Genomic DNA, 17,060 nt, shown 5'->3' on the forward strand with positions numbered 1-17,060 from the left:
GTAGTGAACTGTAGTGTCACTGTGTGTAGTGAACTGTAGTGTCACTGTGTGTGGTGAACTGTAGTGTCACTTTGTGTAGTGAACTGTAGAGTCACTGTGTGTAGTGAACTGTAGTGTCACTGTGTGTAGTGGACTGTAGTGTCACTGTGTAGTGAACAGTAGTGTCACTGTGTGTAGTGAACTGTAGTGTCACTGTGTGTGGTGAACTGTAGTGTCACTGTGTGTGGTGAACTGTAGTGTCACTTTGTGTAGTGAACTGTAGAGTCACTGTGTGTAGTGAACTGTAGTGTCACTGTGTAGTGGACTGTAGTGTCACTGTGTAGTGAACAGTAGTGTCACTGTGTGTAGTGAACTGTAGTGTCACTGTGTGTGGTGAACTGTAGTGTCACTTTGTGTAGTGAACTGTAGAGTCACTGTGTGTAGTTAACTGTAGTGTCACTGTGTGTAGTGAACTGTAGTGTCACTGTGTAGTAAACTGTAGTGTCACTGTGTGTAGTGAACTGGAGTGTCACTGTGTGTGGTGAACTGTAGTGTCACTGTGTGTGATGAACTGTAGTGTCACTGTGTGTGATGAACTGTAGTGTCACTGTGTGTAGTGAACTGTAGTGTCACTGTGTGTAGTGAACTGTAGTGTCACTGTGTGTGGTGAACTGTGTGTGTCACTGTGTAGTGAACTGTAGTGTCACTGTGTGTGGTGAACTGTAGTGTCACTGTGTGTAGTGAACTGTAGTGTCACTGTGTGTAGTGAACTGTAGTGTCACTGTGTGTAGTGAACTGTAGTGCCACTGTGTAGTGAACTGTAGTGTCACTGTGTGTAGTGAACTGTAGTGTCACTGTGTGTAGTGAACTGTAGTGTCACTGTGTGTAGTGAACTGTAGTGTCACTGTGTGTAGTGAACTGTAGTGTCACTGTGTGTGGTGAACTGTAGTGTCACTGTGTGTAGTGAACTGTAGTGTCACTGTGTGTGGTGAACTGTAGTGTCACTGTGTGGTGAACTGTAGTGTCACAGTGTGTAGTGAACTGTAGTCTCAGTGTGTAGTGAACAATAGTCACTGTGTGTGGTGAACTGTAGTGTCACTTTGTAGTGAACTGTAGTGTCACTTTGTAGTGAACTGTAGTGTCACTGTGTAATGAACTGTAGTGTCACTGTGTAATGAACTGTAGTGTCACTGTGTGTAGTGAACTGTAGTGTCACTGTGTGTAGTGAACTGTAGTGTCACTGTGTAGTGAACTGTAGTGTCACTGTGTGTAGTGAACTATAGTGTCACTGTGTGTAGTGAACTGTAGTGTCACTGTGTGTAGTAAACTGTAGTGTCACTGTGTAATGAACAGTAGTGTCACTGTGTGTAGTGAACTGTAGTGTCACTGTGTGTAGTGAACTGTAGTGTCACTGTGTGTAGTGAACTGTAGTGTCACTGTGTGTAGTGAACTGTAGTGTCACTGTGTGGTGAACTGTAGTGTCACAGTGTGTAGTGAACTGTAGTCTCAAGTGTGTAGTGAACAATAGAGTCACTGTGTGTAGTGAACTGTAGTGTCACTGTGTGTAGTGAACTGTAGTGTCACTGTGTAGTGAACTGTAGTATCACTGTGTGTGGTGACTGTAGTGTCACATTGTGTAGTGAACTGTAGTGTCACTGTGTGTAGTGAACTGTAGTGTCACTGTGTGTAGTGAACTGTAGTGTCACTGTGTGTAGTGAACTGTAGTGTCACTGTGTGTAGTGAACTGTAGTGTCACTGTGTGTAGTGAACTGTAGTGTCACTGTGTGTAGTGAACTGTAGTGTCACTGTGTGTGGTGAACTGTAGTGTCACTGTGTGTGGTGAACTGTAGTGTCACTTTGTGTAGTGAACTGTAGTGTCACTGTGTGTAGTGAAAGGTAGTGTCACTTTGTGTGGTGAACTGTAGTGTCACTGTGTGTAGTGAACTGTAGTGTCACTGTGTGTAGTGAACTGTAGTGTCACTGTGTGTAGTGAACTGTAGTGTCACTGTGTGTAGTGAACTGCAGTGTCACTGTGTATAGTGAGCTGTAGTGTCACTGTGTGTGGTGAACTGTAGTGTCACTGTGTGTAGTGAACTGTAGTGTCACTGTGTGTGGTGAACTGTAGTGTCACTGTGTGTAGTGAACTGTAGTGTCACAGTGTAGTGAACTGCAGTGTCACTGTGTGTGGTGAACTGTAGTGTCACTGTGTAGTGAACTGTAGTGTCACTGTGTAGTGAACTGTAGTGTCACTGTGTGTAGTGAACTGTAGTGTCACTGTGTAGTGAACTGTAGTGTCACTGTGTGTAGTGAACTGTAGTGTCACTGTGTAGTGAACTGTAGTGTCACTGTGTATGGTGAACTGTAGTGTCACTGTGTGTGGTGAACTGTAGTGTCACTGTGTGTGGTGAACTGTAGTGTCACTGTGTGGTGAACTGTAGTGTCACTGTGTGTAGTGAATTGTAGTCTCACAGTGTGTAGTGAACTGTAGTGTCACTGTGTAGTGAACTGTAGTGTCACTGTATGTAGTGAACTGTAGTGTCACTGTGTGTAGTGAACTGTAGTGTCACTGTGTGTGGTGAACTGTAGTGTCACTGTGTGTGGTGAACTGTAGTGTCACTGTGTGTAGTGAACTGTCGTGTCACTGTGTGTAGTGAACTGTAGTGTCACTGTGTGTAGTGAACTGTAGTGTCACTGTGTGTGGTGAACTGTAGTGTCACTTTGTGTAGTGAACTGTAGAGTCACTGTGTGTAGTGAACTGTAGTGTCACTGTGTGTAGTGGACTGTATTGTCACTGTGTAGTGAACAGTAGTGTCACTGTGTGTAGTGAACTGTAGTGTCACTGTGTGTGGTGAACTGTAGTGTCACTGTGTGTGGTGAACTGTAGTGTCACTTTGTGTAGTGAACTGTAGAGTCACTGTGTGTAGTGAACTGTAGTGTCACTGTGTAGTGGACTGTAGTGTCACTGTGTAGTGAACAGTAGTGTCACTGTGTGTAGTGAACTGTAGTGTCACTGTGTGTGGTGAACTGTAGTGTCACTGTGTGTGGTGAACTGTAGTGTCACTTTGTGTAGTGAACTGTAGAGTCACTGTGTGTAGTTAACTGTAGTGTCACTGTGTGTAGTGAACTGTAGTGTCACTGTGTAGTAAACTGTAGTGTCACTGTGTGTAGTGAACTGTAGTGTCACTGTGTGTGGTGAACTGTAGTGTCACTGTGTGTGATGAACTGTAGTGTCACTGTGTGTGATGAACTGTAGTGTCACTGTGTGTAGTGAACTGTAGTGTCACTGTGTGTAGTGAACTGTAGTGTCACTGTGTGTGGTGAACTGTGTGTGTCACTGTGTAGTGAACTGTAGTGTCACTGTGTGTGGTGAACTGTAGTGTCACTGTGTGTAGTGAACTGTAGTGTCACTGTGTGTAGTGAACTGTAGTGTCACTGTGTGTAGTGAACTGTAGTGTCACTGTGTAGTGAACTGTAGTGTCACTGTGTGTAGTGAACTGTAGTGTCACTGTGTGTAGTGAACTGTAGTGTCACTGTGTGTAGTGAACTGTAGTGTCACTGTGTGTAGTGAACTGTAGTGTCACTGTGTGTGGTGAACTGTAGTGTCACTGTGTGTGGTGAACTGTAGTGTCACTTCGTGTGGTGAACTGTAGTGTCACTGTGTGTGGTGAACTGTAGTGTCACTGTGTGTATTGAACTGTAGTGTCACTGTGTGTAGTGAACTGTAGTGTCACTGTGTGTAGTGAACTGTAGTGTCACTGTGTGTAGTGAACTGTAGTGTCACTGTGTGTAGTGAACTGTAGCGTCACTGTGTGTGAACTGTAGTGTCACTGTGTGTAGTGCACTGTAGTGTCACTGTGTGTGGTGAACTGTAGTGTCATTGTGTGTGGTGAACTGTAGTATCACTGTGTAGTGAACTGTAGTGTCACTGTGTGTAGTGAACTGTAGTGTCACTGTGTGTAGTGCACTGTAGTGTCACTGTGTGTGGTGAACTGTAGTGTCATTGTGTGTGGTGAACTGTAGTGTCACTGTGTGTAGTGAACTGTCGTGTCACTGTGTGTAGTGAACTGTAGTGTCACTGTGTGTGGTGAACTGTAGTGTCACTGTGTAGTGAACTGCAGTGTCACTGTGTGTAGTGAATTGTAGTGTCACTGTGTGTAGTGCACTGTAGTGTCACTGTGTGTGGTGAACTGTAGTGTCATTGTGTGTGGTGAACTGTAGTGTCACTGTGTAGTGAACTGTAGTGTCACTGTGTGTAGTGAACTGAAGTGTCACTGTGTGTAGTGCACTGTAGTGTCACTGTGTGTGGTGAACTGTAGTGTCATTGTGTGGTGAACTGTAGTGTCACTGTGTGTAGTGAACTGTCGTGTCACTGTGTGCAGTGAACTGTAGTGTCACTGTGTGTGGTGAACTGTAGTGTCACTTTGTGTAGTGAACTGTAGAGTCACTGTGTGTAGTGAACTGTAGTGTCACTGTGTGTAGTGAACTGTAGTGTCACTGTGTAGTGAACAGTAGTGTCACTGTGTGTAGTGAACTGTAGTGTCACCGTGTGTGGTGAACTGTAGTGTCACTGTGTGTAGTGAACTGTAGTGTCACTGTGTGTGGTGAAATGTAGTGTCACTTTGTGTAGTGAACTGTAGTGTCACTGTGTGTAGTGAACTGTAGTGTCACTGTGTAGTGAACTGTAGTGTCACTGTGTGTGGTGAACTGTAGTGTCACTGTGTGTAGTGAATTGTAGTCTCACAGTGTGTAGTGAACTGTAGTGTCACTGTGTAGTGAACTGTAGTGTCACTGTATGTAGTGAACTGTAGTGTCACTGTGTGTAGTGAACTGTAGTGTCACTGTGTGTGGTGAACTGTAGTGTCACTGTGTGTGGTGAACTGTCGTGTCACTGTGTGTAGTGAACTGTAGTGTCACTGTATGTAGTGAACTGTAGTGTCACTGTATGTAGTGAACTGTAGTGTCACTGTGTGTGGTGAACTGTAGTGTCGCTTTGTGTAGTGAACTGTAGAGTCACTGTGTGTAGTGAACTGTAGTGTCACTGTGTGTAGTGAACTGTAGTGTCACTGTGTGTAGTGAACTGTAGTGTCACTGTGTGAAGTGAACTGTAGTGTCACTGTGTAGTGAACTGTAGTGTCACTGTGTGTAGTGAACTGTAGTGTCACTGTGTGTAGTGAACTGTAGTGTCACTGTGTGTAGTGAACTGTAGTGTCACTGTGTGTAGTGAACTGTAGTGTCACTGTGTGTGGTGAACTGTAGTGTCACTGTGTGTGGTGAACTGTAGTGTCACTTCGTGTGGTGAACTGTAGTGTCATTGTGTGGTGAACTGTAGTGTCACTGTGTGTAGTGAACTGTCGTGTCACTGTGTGCAGTGAACTGTAGTGTCACTGTGTGTGGTGAACTGTAGTGTCACTTTGTGTAGTGAACTGTAGAGTCACTGTGTGTAGTGAACTGTAGTGTCACTGTGTGTAGTGAACTGTAGTGTCACTGTGTAGTGAACAGTAGTGTCACTGTGTGTAGTGAACTGTAGTGTCACCGTGTGTGGTGAACTGTAGTGTCACTGTGTGTAGTGAACTGTAGTGTCACTGTGTGTGGTGAAATGTAGTGTCACTTTGTGTAGTGAACTGTAGTGTCACTGTGTGTAGTGAACTGTAGTGTCACTGTGTAGTGAACTGTAGTGTCACTGTGTGTGGTGAACTGTAGTGTCACTGTGTGTAGTGAATTGTAGTCTCACAGTGTGTAGTGAACTGTAGTGTCACTGTGTAGTGAACTGTAGTGTCACTGTATGTAGTGAACTGTAGTGTCACTGTGTGTAGTGAACTGTAGTGTCACTGTGTGTGGTGAACTGTAGTGTCACTGTGTGTGGTGAACTGTCGTGTCACTGTGTGTAGTGAACTGTAGTGTCACTGTATGTAGTGAACTGTAGTGTCACTGTATGTAGTGAACTGTAGTGTCACTGTGTGTGGTGAACTGTAGTGTCGCTTTGTGTAGTGAACTGTAGAGTCACTGTGTGTAGTGAACTGTAGTGTCACTGTGTGTAGTGAACTGTAGTGTCACTGTGTGTAGTGAACTGTAGTGTCACTGTGTGAAGTGAACTGTAGTGTCACTGTGTAGTGAACTGTAGTGTCACTGTGTGTAGTGAACTGTAGTGTCACTGTGTGTAGTGAACTGTAGTGTCACTGTGTGTAGTGAACTGTAGTGTCACTGTGTGTAGTGAACTGTAGTGTCACTGTGTGTGGTGAACTGTAGTGTCACTGTGTGTGGTGAACTGTAGTGTCACTTCGTGTGGTGAACTGTAGTGTCACTGTGTGTGGTGAACTGTAGTGTCACTGTGTGTGGTGAACTGTAGTGTCACTGTGTGTATTGAACTGTAGTGTCACTGTGTGTAGTGAACTGTAGTGTCACTGTGTGTAGTGAACTGTAGTGTCACTGTGTGTAGTGAACTGTAGTGTCACTGTGTGTAGTGAACTGTAGCGTCACTGTGTGTGAACTGTAGTGTCACTGTGTGTAGTGCACTGTAGTGTCACTGTGTGTGGTGAACTGTAGTGTCATTGTGTGTGGTGAACTGTAGTATCACTGTGTAGTGAACTGTAGTGTCACTGTGTGTAGTGAACTGTAGTGTCACTGTGTGTAGTGCACTGTAGTGTCACTGTGTGTGGTGAACTGTAGTGTCATTGTGTGTGGTGAACTGTAGTGTCACTGTGTGTAGTGAACTGTCGTGTCACTGTGTGTAGTGAACTGTAGTGTCACTGTGTGTAGTGAACTGTAGTGTCACTTTGTGTAGTGAACTGCAGTGTCACTGTGTAGTGAATTGTAGTGTCACTGTGTGTAGTGCACTGTAGTGTCACTGTGTGTGGTGAACTGTAGTGTCATTGTGTGTGGTGAACTGTAGTGTCACTGTGTAGTGAACTGTAGTGTCACTGTGTGTAGTGAACTGAAGTGTCACTGTGTGTAGTGCACTGTAGTGTCACTGTGTGTGGTGAACTGTAGTGTCATTGTGTGGTGAACTGTAGTGTCACTGTGTGTAGTGAACTGTCGTGTCACTGTGTGTAGTGAACTGTAGTGTCACTGTGTGTGGTGAACTGTAGTGTCACTTTGTGTAGTGAACTGTAGAGTCACTGTGTGTAGTGAACTGTAGTGTCACTGTGTGTAGTGAACTGTAGTGTCACTGTGTAGTGAACAGTAGTGTCACTGTGTGTAGTGAACTGTAGTGTCACCGTGTGTGGTGAACTGTAGTGTCACTGTGTGTAGTGAACTGTAGTGTCACTGTGTGTGGTGAAATGTAGTGTCACTTTGTGTAGTGAACTGTAGTGTCACTGTGTGTAGTGAACTGTAGTGTCACTGTGTAGTGAACTGTAGTGTCACTGTGTGTGGTGAACTGTAGTGTCACTGTGTGTAGTGAATTGTAGTCTCACAGTGTGTAGTGAACTGTAGTGTCACTGTGTAGTGAACTGTAGTGTCACTGTATGTAGTGAACTGTAGTGTCACTGTGTGTAGTGAACTGTAGTGTCACTGTGTGTGGTGAACTGTAGTGTCACTGTGTGTGGTGAACTGTAGTGTCACTGTGTGTGGTGAACTGTAGTGTCACTGTGTGTATTGAACTGTAGTGTCAATGTGTGTAGTGAACTGTAGTGTCACTGTGTGTAGTGAACTGTAGTGTCACTGTGTGTAGTGAACTGTAGTGTCACTGTGTGTAGTGAACTGTAGCGTCACTGTGTGTGAACTGTAGTGTCACTGTGTGTAGTGCACTGTAGTGTCACTGTGTGTGGTGAACTGTAGTGTCATTGTGTGTGGTGAACTGTAGTATCACTGTGTAGTGAACTGTAGTGTCACTGTGTGTAGTGAACTGTAGTGTCACTGTGTGTAGTGCACTGTAGTGTCACTGTGTGTGGTGAACTGTAGTGTCATTGTGTGTGGTGAACTGTAGTGTCACTGTGTGTAGTGAACTGTCGTGTCACTGTGTGTAGTGAACTGTAGTGTCACTGTGTGTAGTGAACTGTAGTGTCACTTTGTGTAGTGAACTGCAGTGTCACTGTGTAGTGAATTGTAGTGTCACTGTGTGTAGTGCACTGTAGTGTCACTGTGTGTGGTGAACTGTAGTGTCATTGTGTGTGGTGAACTGTAGTGTCACTGTGTAGTGAACTGTAGTGTCACTGTGTGTAGTGAACTGAAGTGTCACTGTGTGTAGTGCACTGTAGTGTCACTGTGTGTGGTGAACTGTAGTGTCATTGTGTGGTGAACTGTAGTGTCACTGTGTGTAGTGAACTGTCGTGTCACTGTGTGTAGTGAACTGTAGTGTCACTGTGTGTGGTGAACTGTAGTGTCACTTTGTGTAGTGAACTGTAGAGTCACTGTGTGTAGTGAACTGTAGTGTCACTGTGTGTAGTGAACTGTAGTGTCACTGTGTAGTGAACAGTAGTGTCACTGTGTGTAGTGAACTGTAGTGTCACCGTGTGTGGTGAACTGTAGTGTCACTGTGTGTAGTGAACTGTAGTGTCACTGTGTGTGGTGAAATGTAGTGTCACTTTGTGTAGTGAACTGTAGTGTCACTGTGTGTAGTGAACTGTAGTGTCACTGTGTAGTGAACTGTAGTGTCACTGTGTGTGGTGAACTGTAGTGTCACTGTGTGTAGTGAATTGTAGTCTCACAGTGTGTAGTGAACTGTAGTGTCACTGTGTAGTGAACTGTAGTGTCACTGTATGTAGTGAACTGTAGTGTCACTGTGTGTAGTGAACTGTAGTGTCACTGTGTGTGGTGAACTGTAGTGTCACTGTGTGTGGTGAACTGTAGTGTCACTGTGTGTAGTGAACTGTCGTGTCACTGTGTGTAGTGAACTGTAGTGTCACTGTATGTAGTGAACTGTAGTGTCACTGTGTGTGGTGAACTGTAGTGTCGCTTTGTGTAGTGAACTGTAGAGTCACTGTGTGTAGTGAACTGTAGTGTCACTGTGTGTAGTGGACTGTAGTGTCACTGTGTAGTGAACAGTAGTGTCACTGTGTGTAGTGAACTGTAGTGTCACTGTGTGTGGTGAACTGTAGTGTCACTGTGTGTGGTGAACTGTAGTGTCACTTTGTGTAGTGAACTGTAGAGTCACTGTGTGTAGTGAACTGTAGTGTCACTGTGTAGTGGACTGTAGTGTCACTGTGTAGTGAACAGTAGTGTCACTGTGTGTAGTGAACTGTAGTGTCACTGTGTGTGGTGAACTGTAGTGTCACTGTGTGTGGTGAACTGTAGTGTCACTGTGTGTAGTGAACTGTAGTGTCACTGTGTAGTGAACTGTAGTGTCACCGTGTGTAGTGGACTGTAGTGTCACTGTGTGTAGTGGACTGTAGTGTCACTGTGTGTAGTGGACTGTAGTGTCACTGTGTGTAGTGAACTGCAGTGTCACTGTGTGTAGTGAACTGTAGTGTCACTGTGTGTAGTGAACTGTAGTGTCACTGTGTGTAGTGAACTGTAGTGTCAGTGTGTAGTGAACTGTAGTGTCACTGTGTAGTGGACTGCAGTGTCACTGTGTGTAGTGAACTGTAGTGTCACTGTGTGTAGTGAACTGTAGTGTCACTGTGTGTAGTGAACTGCAGTGTCACTGTGTGTAGTGAACTGTAGTGTCACTGTGTGTAGTGAACTGTAGTGTCACTGTGTGTAGTGAACTGTAGCGTCACTGTGTGTGAACTGTAGTGTCACTGTGTGTAGTGCACTGTAGTGTCACTGTGTGTGGTGAACTGTAGTGTCATTGTGTGTGGTGAACTGTAGTATCACTGTGTAGTGAACTGTAGTGTCACTGTGTGTAGTGAACTGTAGTGTCACTGTGTGTAGTGCACTGTAGTGTCACTGTGTGTGGTGAACTGTAGTGTCATTGTGTGTGGTGAACTGTAGTGTCACTGTGTGTAGTGAACTGTCGTGTCACTGTGTAGTGAACTGTAGTGTCACTGTGTGTGGTGAACTGTAGTGTCACTTTGTGTAGTGAACTGCAGTGTCACTGTGTGTAGTGAATTGTAGTGTCACTGTGTGTAGTGCACTGTAGTGTCACTGTGTGTGGTGAACTGTAGTGTCATTGTGTGTGGTGAACTGAAGTGTCACTGTGTGTAGTGCACTGTAGTGTCACTGTGTGTGGTGAACTGTAGTGTCATTGTGTGGTGAACTGTAGTGTCACTGTGTGTAGTGAACTGTCGTGTCACTGTGTGTAGTGAACTGTAGTGTCACTGTGTGTGGTGAACTGTAGTGTCACTTTGTGTAGTGAACTGTAGAGTCACTGTGTGTAGTGAACTGTAGTGTCACTGTGTGTAGTGAACTGTAGTGTCACTGTGTAGTGAACAGTAGTGTCACTGTGTGTAGTGAACTGTAGTGTCACCGTGTGTGGTGAACTGTAGTGTCACTGTGTGTAGTGAACTGTAGTGTCACTGTGTGTGGTGAAATGTAGTGTCACTTTGTGTAGTGAACTGTAGTGTCACTGTGTGTAGTGAACTGTAGTGTCACTGTGTAGTGAACTGTAGTGTCACTGTGTGTGGTGAACTGTAGTGTCACTGTGTGTAGTGAATTGTAGTCTCACAGTGTGTAGTGAACTGTAGTGTCACTGTGTAGTGAACTGTAGTGTCACTGTATGTAGTGAACTGTAGTGTCACTGTGTGTAGTGAACTGTAGTGTCACTGTGTGTGGTGAACTGTAGTGTCACTGTGTGTGGTGAACTGTAGTGTCACTGTGTGTAGTGAACTGTCGTGTCACTGTGTGTAGTGAACTGTAGTGTCACTGTATGTAGTGAACTGTAGTGTCACTGTGTGTGGTGAACTGTAGTGTCGCTTTGTGTAGTGAACTGTAGAGTCACTGTGTGTAGTGAACTGTAGTGTCACTGTGTGTAGTGGACTGTAGTGTCACTGTGTAGTGAACAGTAGTGTCACTGTGTGTAGTGAACTGTAGTGTCACTGTGTGTGGTGAACTGTAGTGTCACTGTGTGTGGTGAACTGTAGTGTCACTTTGTGTAGTGAACTGTAGAGTCACTGTGTGTAGTGAACTGTAGTGTCACTGTGTAGTGGACTGTAGTGTCACTGTGTAGTGAACAGTAGTGTCACTGTGTGTAGTGAACTGTAGTGTCACTGTGTGTGGTGAACTGTAGTGTCACTGTGTGTGGTGAACTGTAGTGTCACTGTGTAGTGAACTGTAGTGTCACTGTGTGTAGTGAACTGTAGTGTCACTGTGTGGTGAACTGTAGTGTCACTGTGTGTGATGAACTGTAGTGTCACTGTGTGTGATGAACTGTAGTGTCACTGTGTGTAGTGAACTGTAGTGTCACTGTGTGTGGTGAACTGTGTGTGTCACTGTGTAGTGAACTGTAGTGTCACTGTGTGTGGTGAACTGTAGTGTCACTGTGTGTAGTGAACTGTAGTGTCACTGTGTGTAGTGAACTGTAGTGTCACTGTGTGTAGTGAACTGTAGTGTCACTGTGTAGTGAACTGTAGTGTCACTGTGTGTAGTGAACTGTAGTGTCACTGTGTGTAGTGAACTGTAGTGTCACTGTGTGTAGTGAACTGTAGTGTCACTGTGTGTGGTGAACTGTAGTGTCACTGTGTGTGGTGAACTGTAGTGTCACTTCGTGTGGTGAACTGTAGTGTCACTGTGTGTGGTGAACTGTAGTGTCACTGTGTGTGGTGAACTGTAGTGTCACTGTGTGTATTGAACTGTAGTGTCACTGTGTGTAGTGAACTGTAGTGTCACTGTGTGTAGTGAACTGTAGTGTCACTGTGTGTAGTGAACTGTAGTGTCACTGTGTGTAGTGAACTGTAGTGTCACTGTGTGTGAACTGTAGTGTCACTGTGTGTAGTGCACTGTAGTGTCACTGTGTGTGGTGAACTGTAGTGTCATTGTGTGTGGTGAACTGTAGTATCACTGTGTAGTGAACTGTAGTGTCACTGTGTGTAGTGAACTGTAGTGTCACTGTGTGTAGTGCACTGTAGTGTCACTGTGTGTGGTGAACTGTAGTGTCATTGTGTGTGGTGAACTGTAGTGTCACTGTGTGTAGTGAACTGTCGTGTCACTGTGTGTAGTGAACTGTAGTGTCACTGTGTGTGGTGAACTGTAGTGTCACTTTGTGTAGTGAACTGCAGTGTCACTGTGTGTAGTGAATTGTAGTGTCACTGTGTGTAGTGCACTGTAGTGTCACTGTGTGTGGTGAACTGTAGTGTCATTGTGTGTGGTGAACTGTAGTGTCACTGTGTAGTGAACTGTAGTGTCACTGTGTGTAGTGAACTGAAGTGTCACTGTGTGTAGTGCACTGTTGTGTCACTGTGTGGTGAACTGTAGTGTCATTGTGTGGTGAACTGTAGTGTCACTGTGTGTAGTGAACTGTCGTGTCACTGTGTGTAGTGAACTGTAGTGTCACTGTGTGTGGTGAACTGTAGTGTCACTTTGTGTAGTGAACTGTAGAGTCACTGTGTGTAGTGAACTGTAGTGTCACTGTGTGTAGTGAACTGTAGTGTCACTGTGTAGTGAACAGTAGTGTCACTGTGTGTAGTGAACTGTAGTGTCACCGTGTGTGGTGAACTGTAGTGTCACTGTGTGTAGTGAACTGTAGTGTCACTGTGTGTGGTGAACTGTAGTGTCACTTTGTGTAGTGAACTGTAGTGTCACTGTGTGTAGTGAACTGTAGTGTCACTGTGTAGTGAACTGTAGTGTCACTGTGTGTAGTGAACTGTAGTGTCACTGTGTGTGGTGAACTGTAGTGTCACTGTGTGTAGTGAACTGTAGTGTCACTGTGTGTAGTGAACTGTAGTGTCACTGTGTGTGGTGAACTGTGTGTGTCACTGTGTAGTGAACTGTAGTGTCACTGTGTGTGGTGAACTGTAGTGTCACTGTGTGTAGTGAACTGTAGTGTCACGGTGTGTAGTGAACTGTAGTGTCACTGTGTGGTGAACTGTAGTGTCACAGTGTGTAGTGAACTGTAGTCTCAGTGTGTAGTGAACAGTAGAGTCACTGTGTGTAGTGAACTGTAGTGTCACTGTGTGTAGTGAACTGTAGTGTCACTGTGTAGTGAACTGTAGTGTCACTGTGTGTAGTGAACTGTAGTGTCACTGTGTGTAGTGAACTGTAGTGTCACTGTGTGTAGTGAACTGTAGTGTCACTGTGTGTAGTGAACTGTAGTGTCACTGTGTGTGGTGAACTGTAGTGTCACTGTGTGTGGTGAACTGTAGTGTCACTGTGTGTAGTGAACTGTAGTGTCACTGTGTGTAGTGAACTGTAGTGTCACTGTGTGTAGTGAACTGTAGTGTCACTGTGTGTAGTGAACTGTAGTGTGACTGTGTGTAGTGAACTGTAGTGTGACTGTGTGTAGTGAACTGTAGTGTCACTGTGTGTAGTGAACTGTAGTGTCACTGTGTGTGGTGAACTGTAGTGTCACTGTGTGTGGTGAACTGTAGTGTCACTGTGTGTGGTGAACTGTAGTGTCACTGTGTGTAGTGAACTGTAGTGTCACTGTGTGTAGTGAACTGTAGTGTCACTGTGTGTAGTGAACTGTAGTGTCACTGTGTGTAGTGAACTGTAGTGTCACTGTGTGTAGTGAACTGTAGTATCACTGTGTGTAGTGAACTGTAGTGTCACTGTGTGTAGTGAACTGTAGTGTCACTGTGTGTAGTGCACTGTAGTGTCACTGTGTGTGGTGAACTGTAGTGTCATTGTGTGTGGTGAACTGTAGTGTCACTGTGTAGTGAACTGTAGTGTCACTGTGTGTAGTGAACTGTAGTGTCACTGTGTGTAGTGCACTGTAGTGTCACTGTGTGTGGTGAACTGTAGTGTCATTGTGTGTGGTGAACTGTAGTGTCACTGTGTGTAGTGCACTGTAGTGTCACTGTGTGTAGTGAACTGTAGTGTCACTGTGTGTAGTGAACTGTAGTGTCACTGTGTGCAGTGAACTGTAGTGTCACTGTGTAGTGAACAGTAGAGTCACTGTGTGTAGTGAACTGTAGTGTCACTGTGTGTAGTGAACTGTAGTGTCACTGTGTGTAGTGAACTGTAGTGTCACTGTGTGTAGTGGACTGTAGTGTCATTGTGTGTAGTGGACTGTAGTTTCACTGTGTGTAGTGAACTGTAGTGTCACTGTGTAATGAACTGTCGTGTCACTGTGTGTAGTGAACTGTAGTGTCACTGTGTGTGGTGAACTGTAGTGTCACTGTGTGTAGTGAACTGTAGTGTCACTGTGTGTGGTGAACTGTAGTGTCACTGTGTGTAGTGAACTGTAGTGTCACTGCGTGTAGTGAACTGTAGTGTCACTGTGTGTAGTGGACTGTAGTGTCACTGTGTGTAGTGGACTGTAGTGTCACTGTGTGTAGTGGACTGTAGTGTCACTGTGTGTAGTGAACTGCAGTGTCACTGTGTGTAGTGAACTGTAGTGTCACTGTGTGTAGTGAACTGTAGTGTCACTGTGTGTAGTGAACTGTAGTGTCAGTGTGTAGTGAACTGTAGTGTCACTGTGTAGTGGACTGCAGTGTCACTGTGTGTAGTGAACTGTAGTGTCACTGTGTGTAGTGAACTGTAGTGTCACTGTGTGTAGTGAACTGCAGTGTCACTGTGTGTAGTGAACTGTAGTGTCACTGTGTGTAGTGAACTGTAGTGTCACTGTGTGTAGTGAACTGTAGTGTCACTGTGTAGTGGACTGCAGTGTCACTGTGTGTGGTGAACTGTAGTGTCACTGTGTGTAGTGAACTGTAGTGTCACTGTGTGTGGTGAACTGTAGTGTCACTGTGTGTGGTGAACTGTAGTGTCACTGTGTGTGGTGAACTGTAGTGTCACTGTGTGTGGTGAACTGTAGTGTCACTGTGTGTAGTGAACTGTAGTGATTATAAGTGATGGTGATTATAAGTGATGGTGATTAGTAGTGATGGTGAGCTGTGGTGATGGTGAGCTGTGGTGATGCTGCACTCACCACGGTGTTCTGGTTAATTCCGCTCGCCATTTACACGCGCACCGCCAAGCAGCCGTCCGTGTTAATATAAAGAGCAATAAAACTACGCACAGTAAATAAACACGCGCGAGTGGTCCCCCTAAAACAGACGTATAGCTTTATATCAACAAAGACGAAGCGATGCGTGGTGCTTTTTGTATTTTAAATTCCCTCAAAATTCGCGGTTAAAATCGGCGGCCTCCACGCCTCTCGCTCGCCGCCTCCCCTGGGGCTGGCGGCGGCGGTTGTCGCGGGGTAGAGGGGGTAGAGGTGGTAGAGGGAGTGAGGGGGTAGACGGGGCAGAGGGGGTCGCGCTATTGCCACCAGGTCCCCTCGGGGGGGGGCGTCCCGCTATTGGGTGTTGGGAGTGGGGGGGTCTCGCTATTGACAGGGTGGCAGGGTGGCCGCTATTGCCGTCGCCTCGACAGCAGTGGGGAGGGGAAGGCTTCGGTAGTCGGTGGCAGGAGGAGCGAGCGTCTCGCTCTTGCGCACTGCGGGTAACGTCTCTCGCTCGCTCGCGAGGGGGGCTTGCAGGCCCGCGTCAAACAACGAGGAGGCACTTCGCGGCCATGTTACACAGGGGGGGTGAGGAGGAGAGGTGGTGGGGGGGGGGAAGGACCGCGGCGTGGTGGGGGGGCGATACGAACCAAGTGGCAGAGCATCGTGATGACGTCTCCACGGCGAGGCGCTTGCGGGAGAGCTGCTGCCCCCCTCCTTCAATAAGATGGCGCCAGGAGGCGGCGACAGCTTCTGGGCGCCGTGGGTAGCGGCGCGCGACTCCCCCACCACCACCTCACCCCCTCCTCACCACCTCTACCTCACCCTCACCACCACCTCACCCCAAACCCCTCAACGCGGGCGCCACTTCGCCACTGCCGCGCGTGACCGCATTGGCCGCGGAGCGAGGGCGTTGACGTCATCGCGCACAGCGGCTGCGCGATGACGTCATCGCCCACAGCAGCAGTCGTCGCGCGTTCCTCGCGACTCGTGAGATGGCGTCATCACCGTCAGAGGCGCGTCATGATGCCATCGCCAGCACAGCCGCGGCGCCTCGTGACGTCGTCGCCCGAACAGAAAGCCGCGCGATGACGTCAGGGAAAAAAATCACTCATCGACGCGATGGCGGTAAACGAACTCGAAGGTGCAATGACGTCACACGGCCACCGTTATTGCGTCATAGCTGTGCAAGGTTGCGTCATGCACCGACCGCACTGCCACCAAATTGTTGGTGCGCGCGTGGCTTTAACAGAGGTGTGGTCTCGAGTCATGTGACTTGGACTCGAGTCAGACTCGAGTCATGAATTTGATGACTTGCGACTCGACTTGGACTTGCATAACAATGACTTTGTCCCACCTATGAGATGTGGACTCGAGTCATGTGACTTGGACTCGAGTCAGACTCGAGTCATGAATTTGATGACTTGCGACTCGACTTGGACTTGCATAACAATGACTTTGTCCCACCTCTGGGCTTTAATGTCTATTGTGACCAGGTCCCCTGGTGATAAACAAGCGCAGCCACCGACTGCCTCGGCACCCTCTCTGGCCTCTCATTTGTGTGCTCTGATGTTGTTGTGCCCTGTGGTGACATGCGAGCGTGGGAGAGATTCGGGAGGCAGCGACACGGGGGTTGTTTCCCTTTGTACCGCAAACCAATACCCCGCCACAAAGTGACAAAGTGACGGTGACGTCACCGCGGCGCGTGTGCCAGGCCAGGTGCACTTTGAGGCTACCACGTGGTGTGTCGAAGGCTCGCTGGTAGAAGGTCTCGGGACAGACCCAGCAGATGCCATTGGTTGGCTGGCTGAGATGACCGATAGATGCACCACACCACACTGTACCGCAAACCACCCCCGTCCATACTGGACATTAGTGGGAAAAAAGAGCTTCATAGCTCATCGGATTCCTCCCACATCTACATACAGATTCTGCAATGGTGTCACAAGTGGCCGACCCCCGCTAACTCTATATAGCAGTATCTACCAACTCCATAGCAGGATCTACTATCACTACAGCAGTGCATACCGACTGAGGTGGTACCTGCTATCACTACAGTAGTGCATAGTGACTGGTGGGACCTGCTATGATTACAGCAGTGCATACTGATGTGTTGTTACCTGCTATGATGACAGCAGTGCATATTGTGGTCGAACCTGCTATG

General features: G+C 46.6%; 1 protein-coding gene across 4 annotated transcripts in view; it reads right to left on the reverse strand.

Annotated features, from left to right (window-relative positions):
* GTF2A1 (general transcription factor IIA subunit 1) overlaps positions 1-15,709 on the reverse strand; it is a 66,615-nt gene extending 50,906 nt beyond the window's left edge. For 3 of the 4 annotated variants that reach the window (XR_013637598.1, XR_013637597.1, XM_078864656.1), the window contains exon 1: positions 14,882-15,214. Coding sequence is in view for 2 of the 4 variants with exons in the window: in XM_078864656.1 (XP_078720782.1) it covers positions 14,882-14,911 (30 nt within the window). In the remaining 2 variants the exon portion in view is untranslated. Of the gene's footprint in view, positions 1-14,881; positions 15,215-15,546 lie in introns of those variants that run through there. The other variant, XM_078864657.1, reaches the window with a different exon arrangement.
* Positions 15,710-17,060: the final 1,351 nt, after the last annotated feature.

This window comes from Lampetra fluviatilis, chromosome 18 (genome assembly GCF_964198595.1).
Source record: "Lampetra fluviatilis chromosome 18, kcLamFluv1.1, whole genome shotgun sequence".
In the NCBI taxonomy this organism is placed as follows: domain Eukaryota; kingdom Metazoa; phylum Chordata; class Hyperoartia; order Petromyzontiformes; family Petromyzontidae; genus Lampetra; species Lampetra fluviatilis.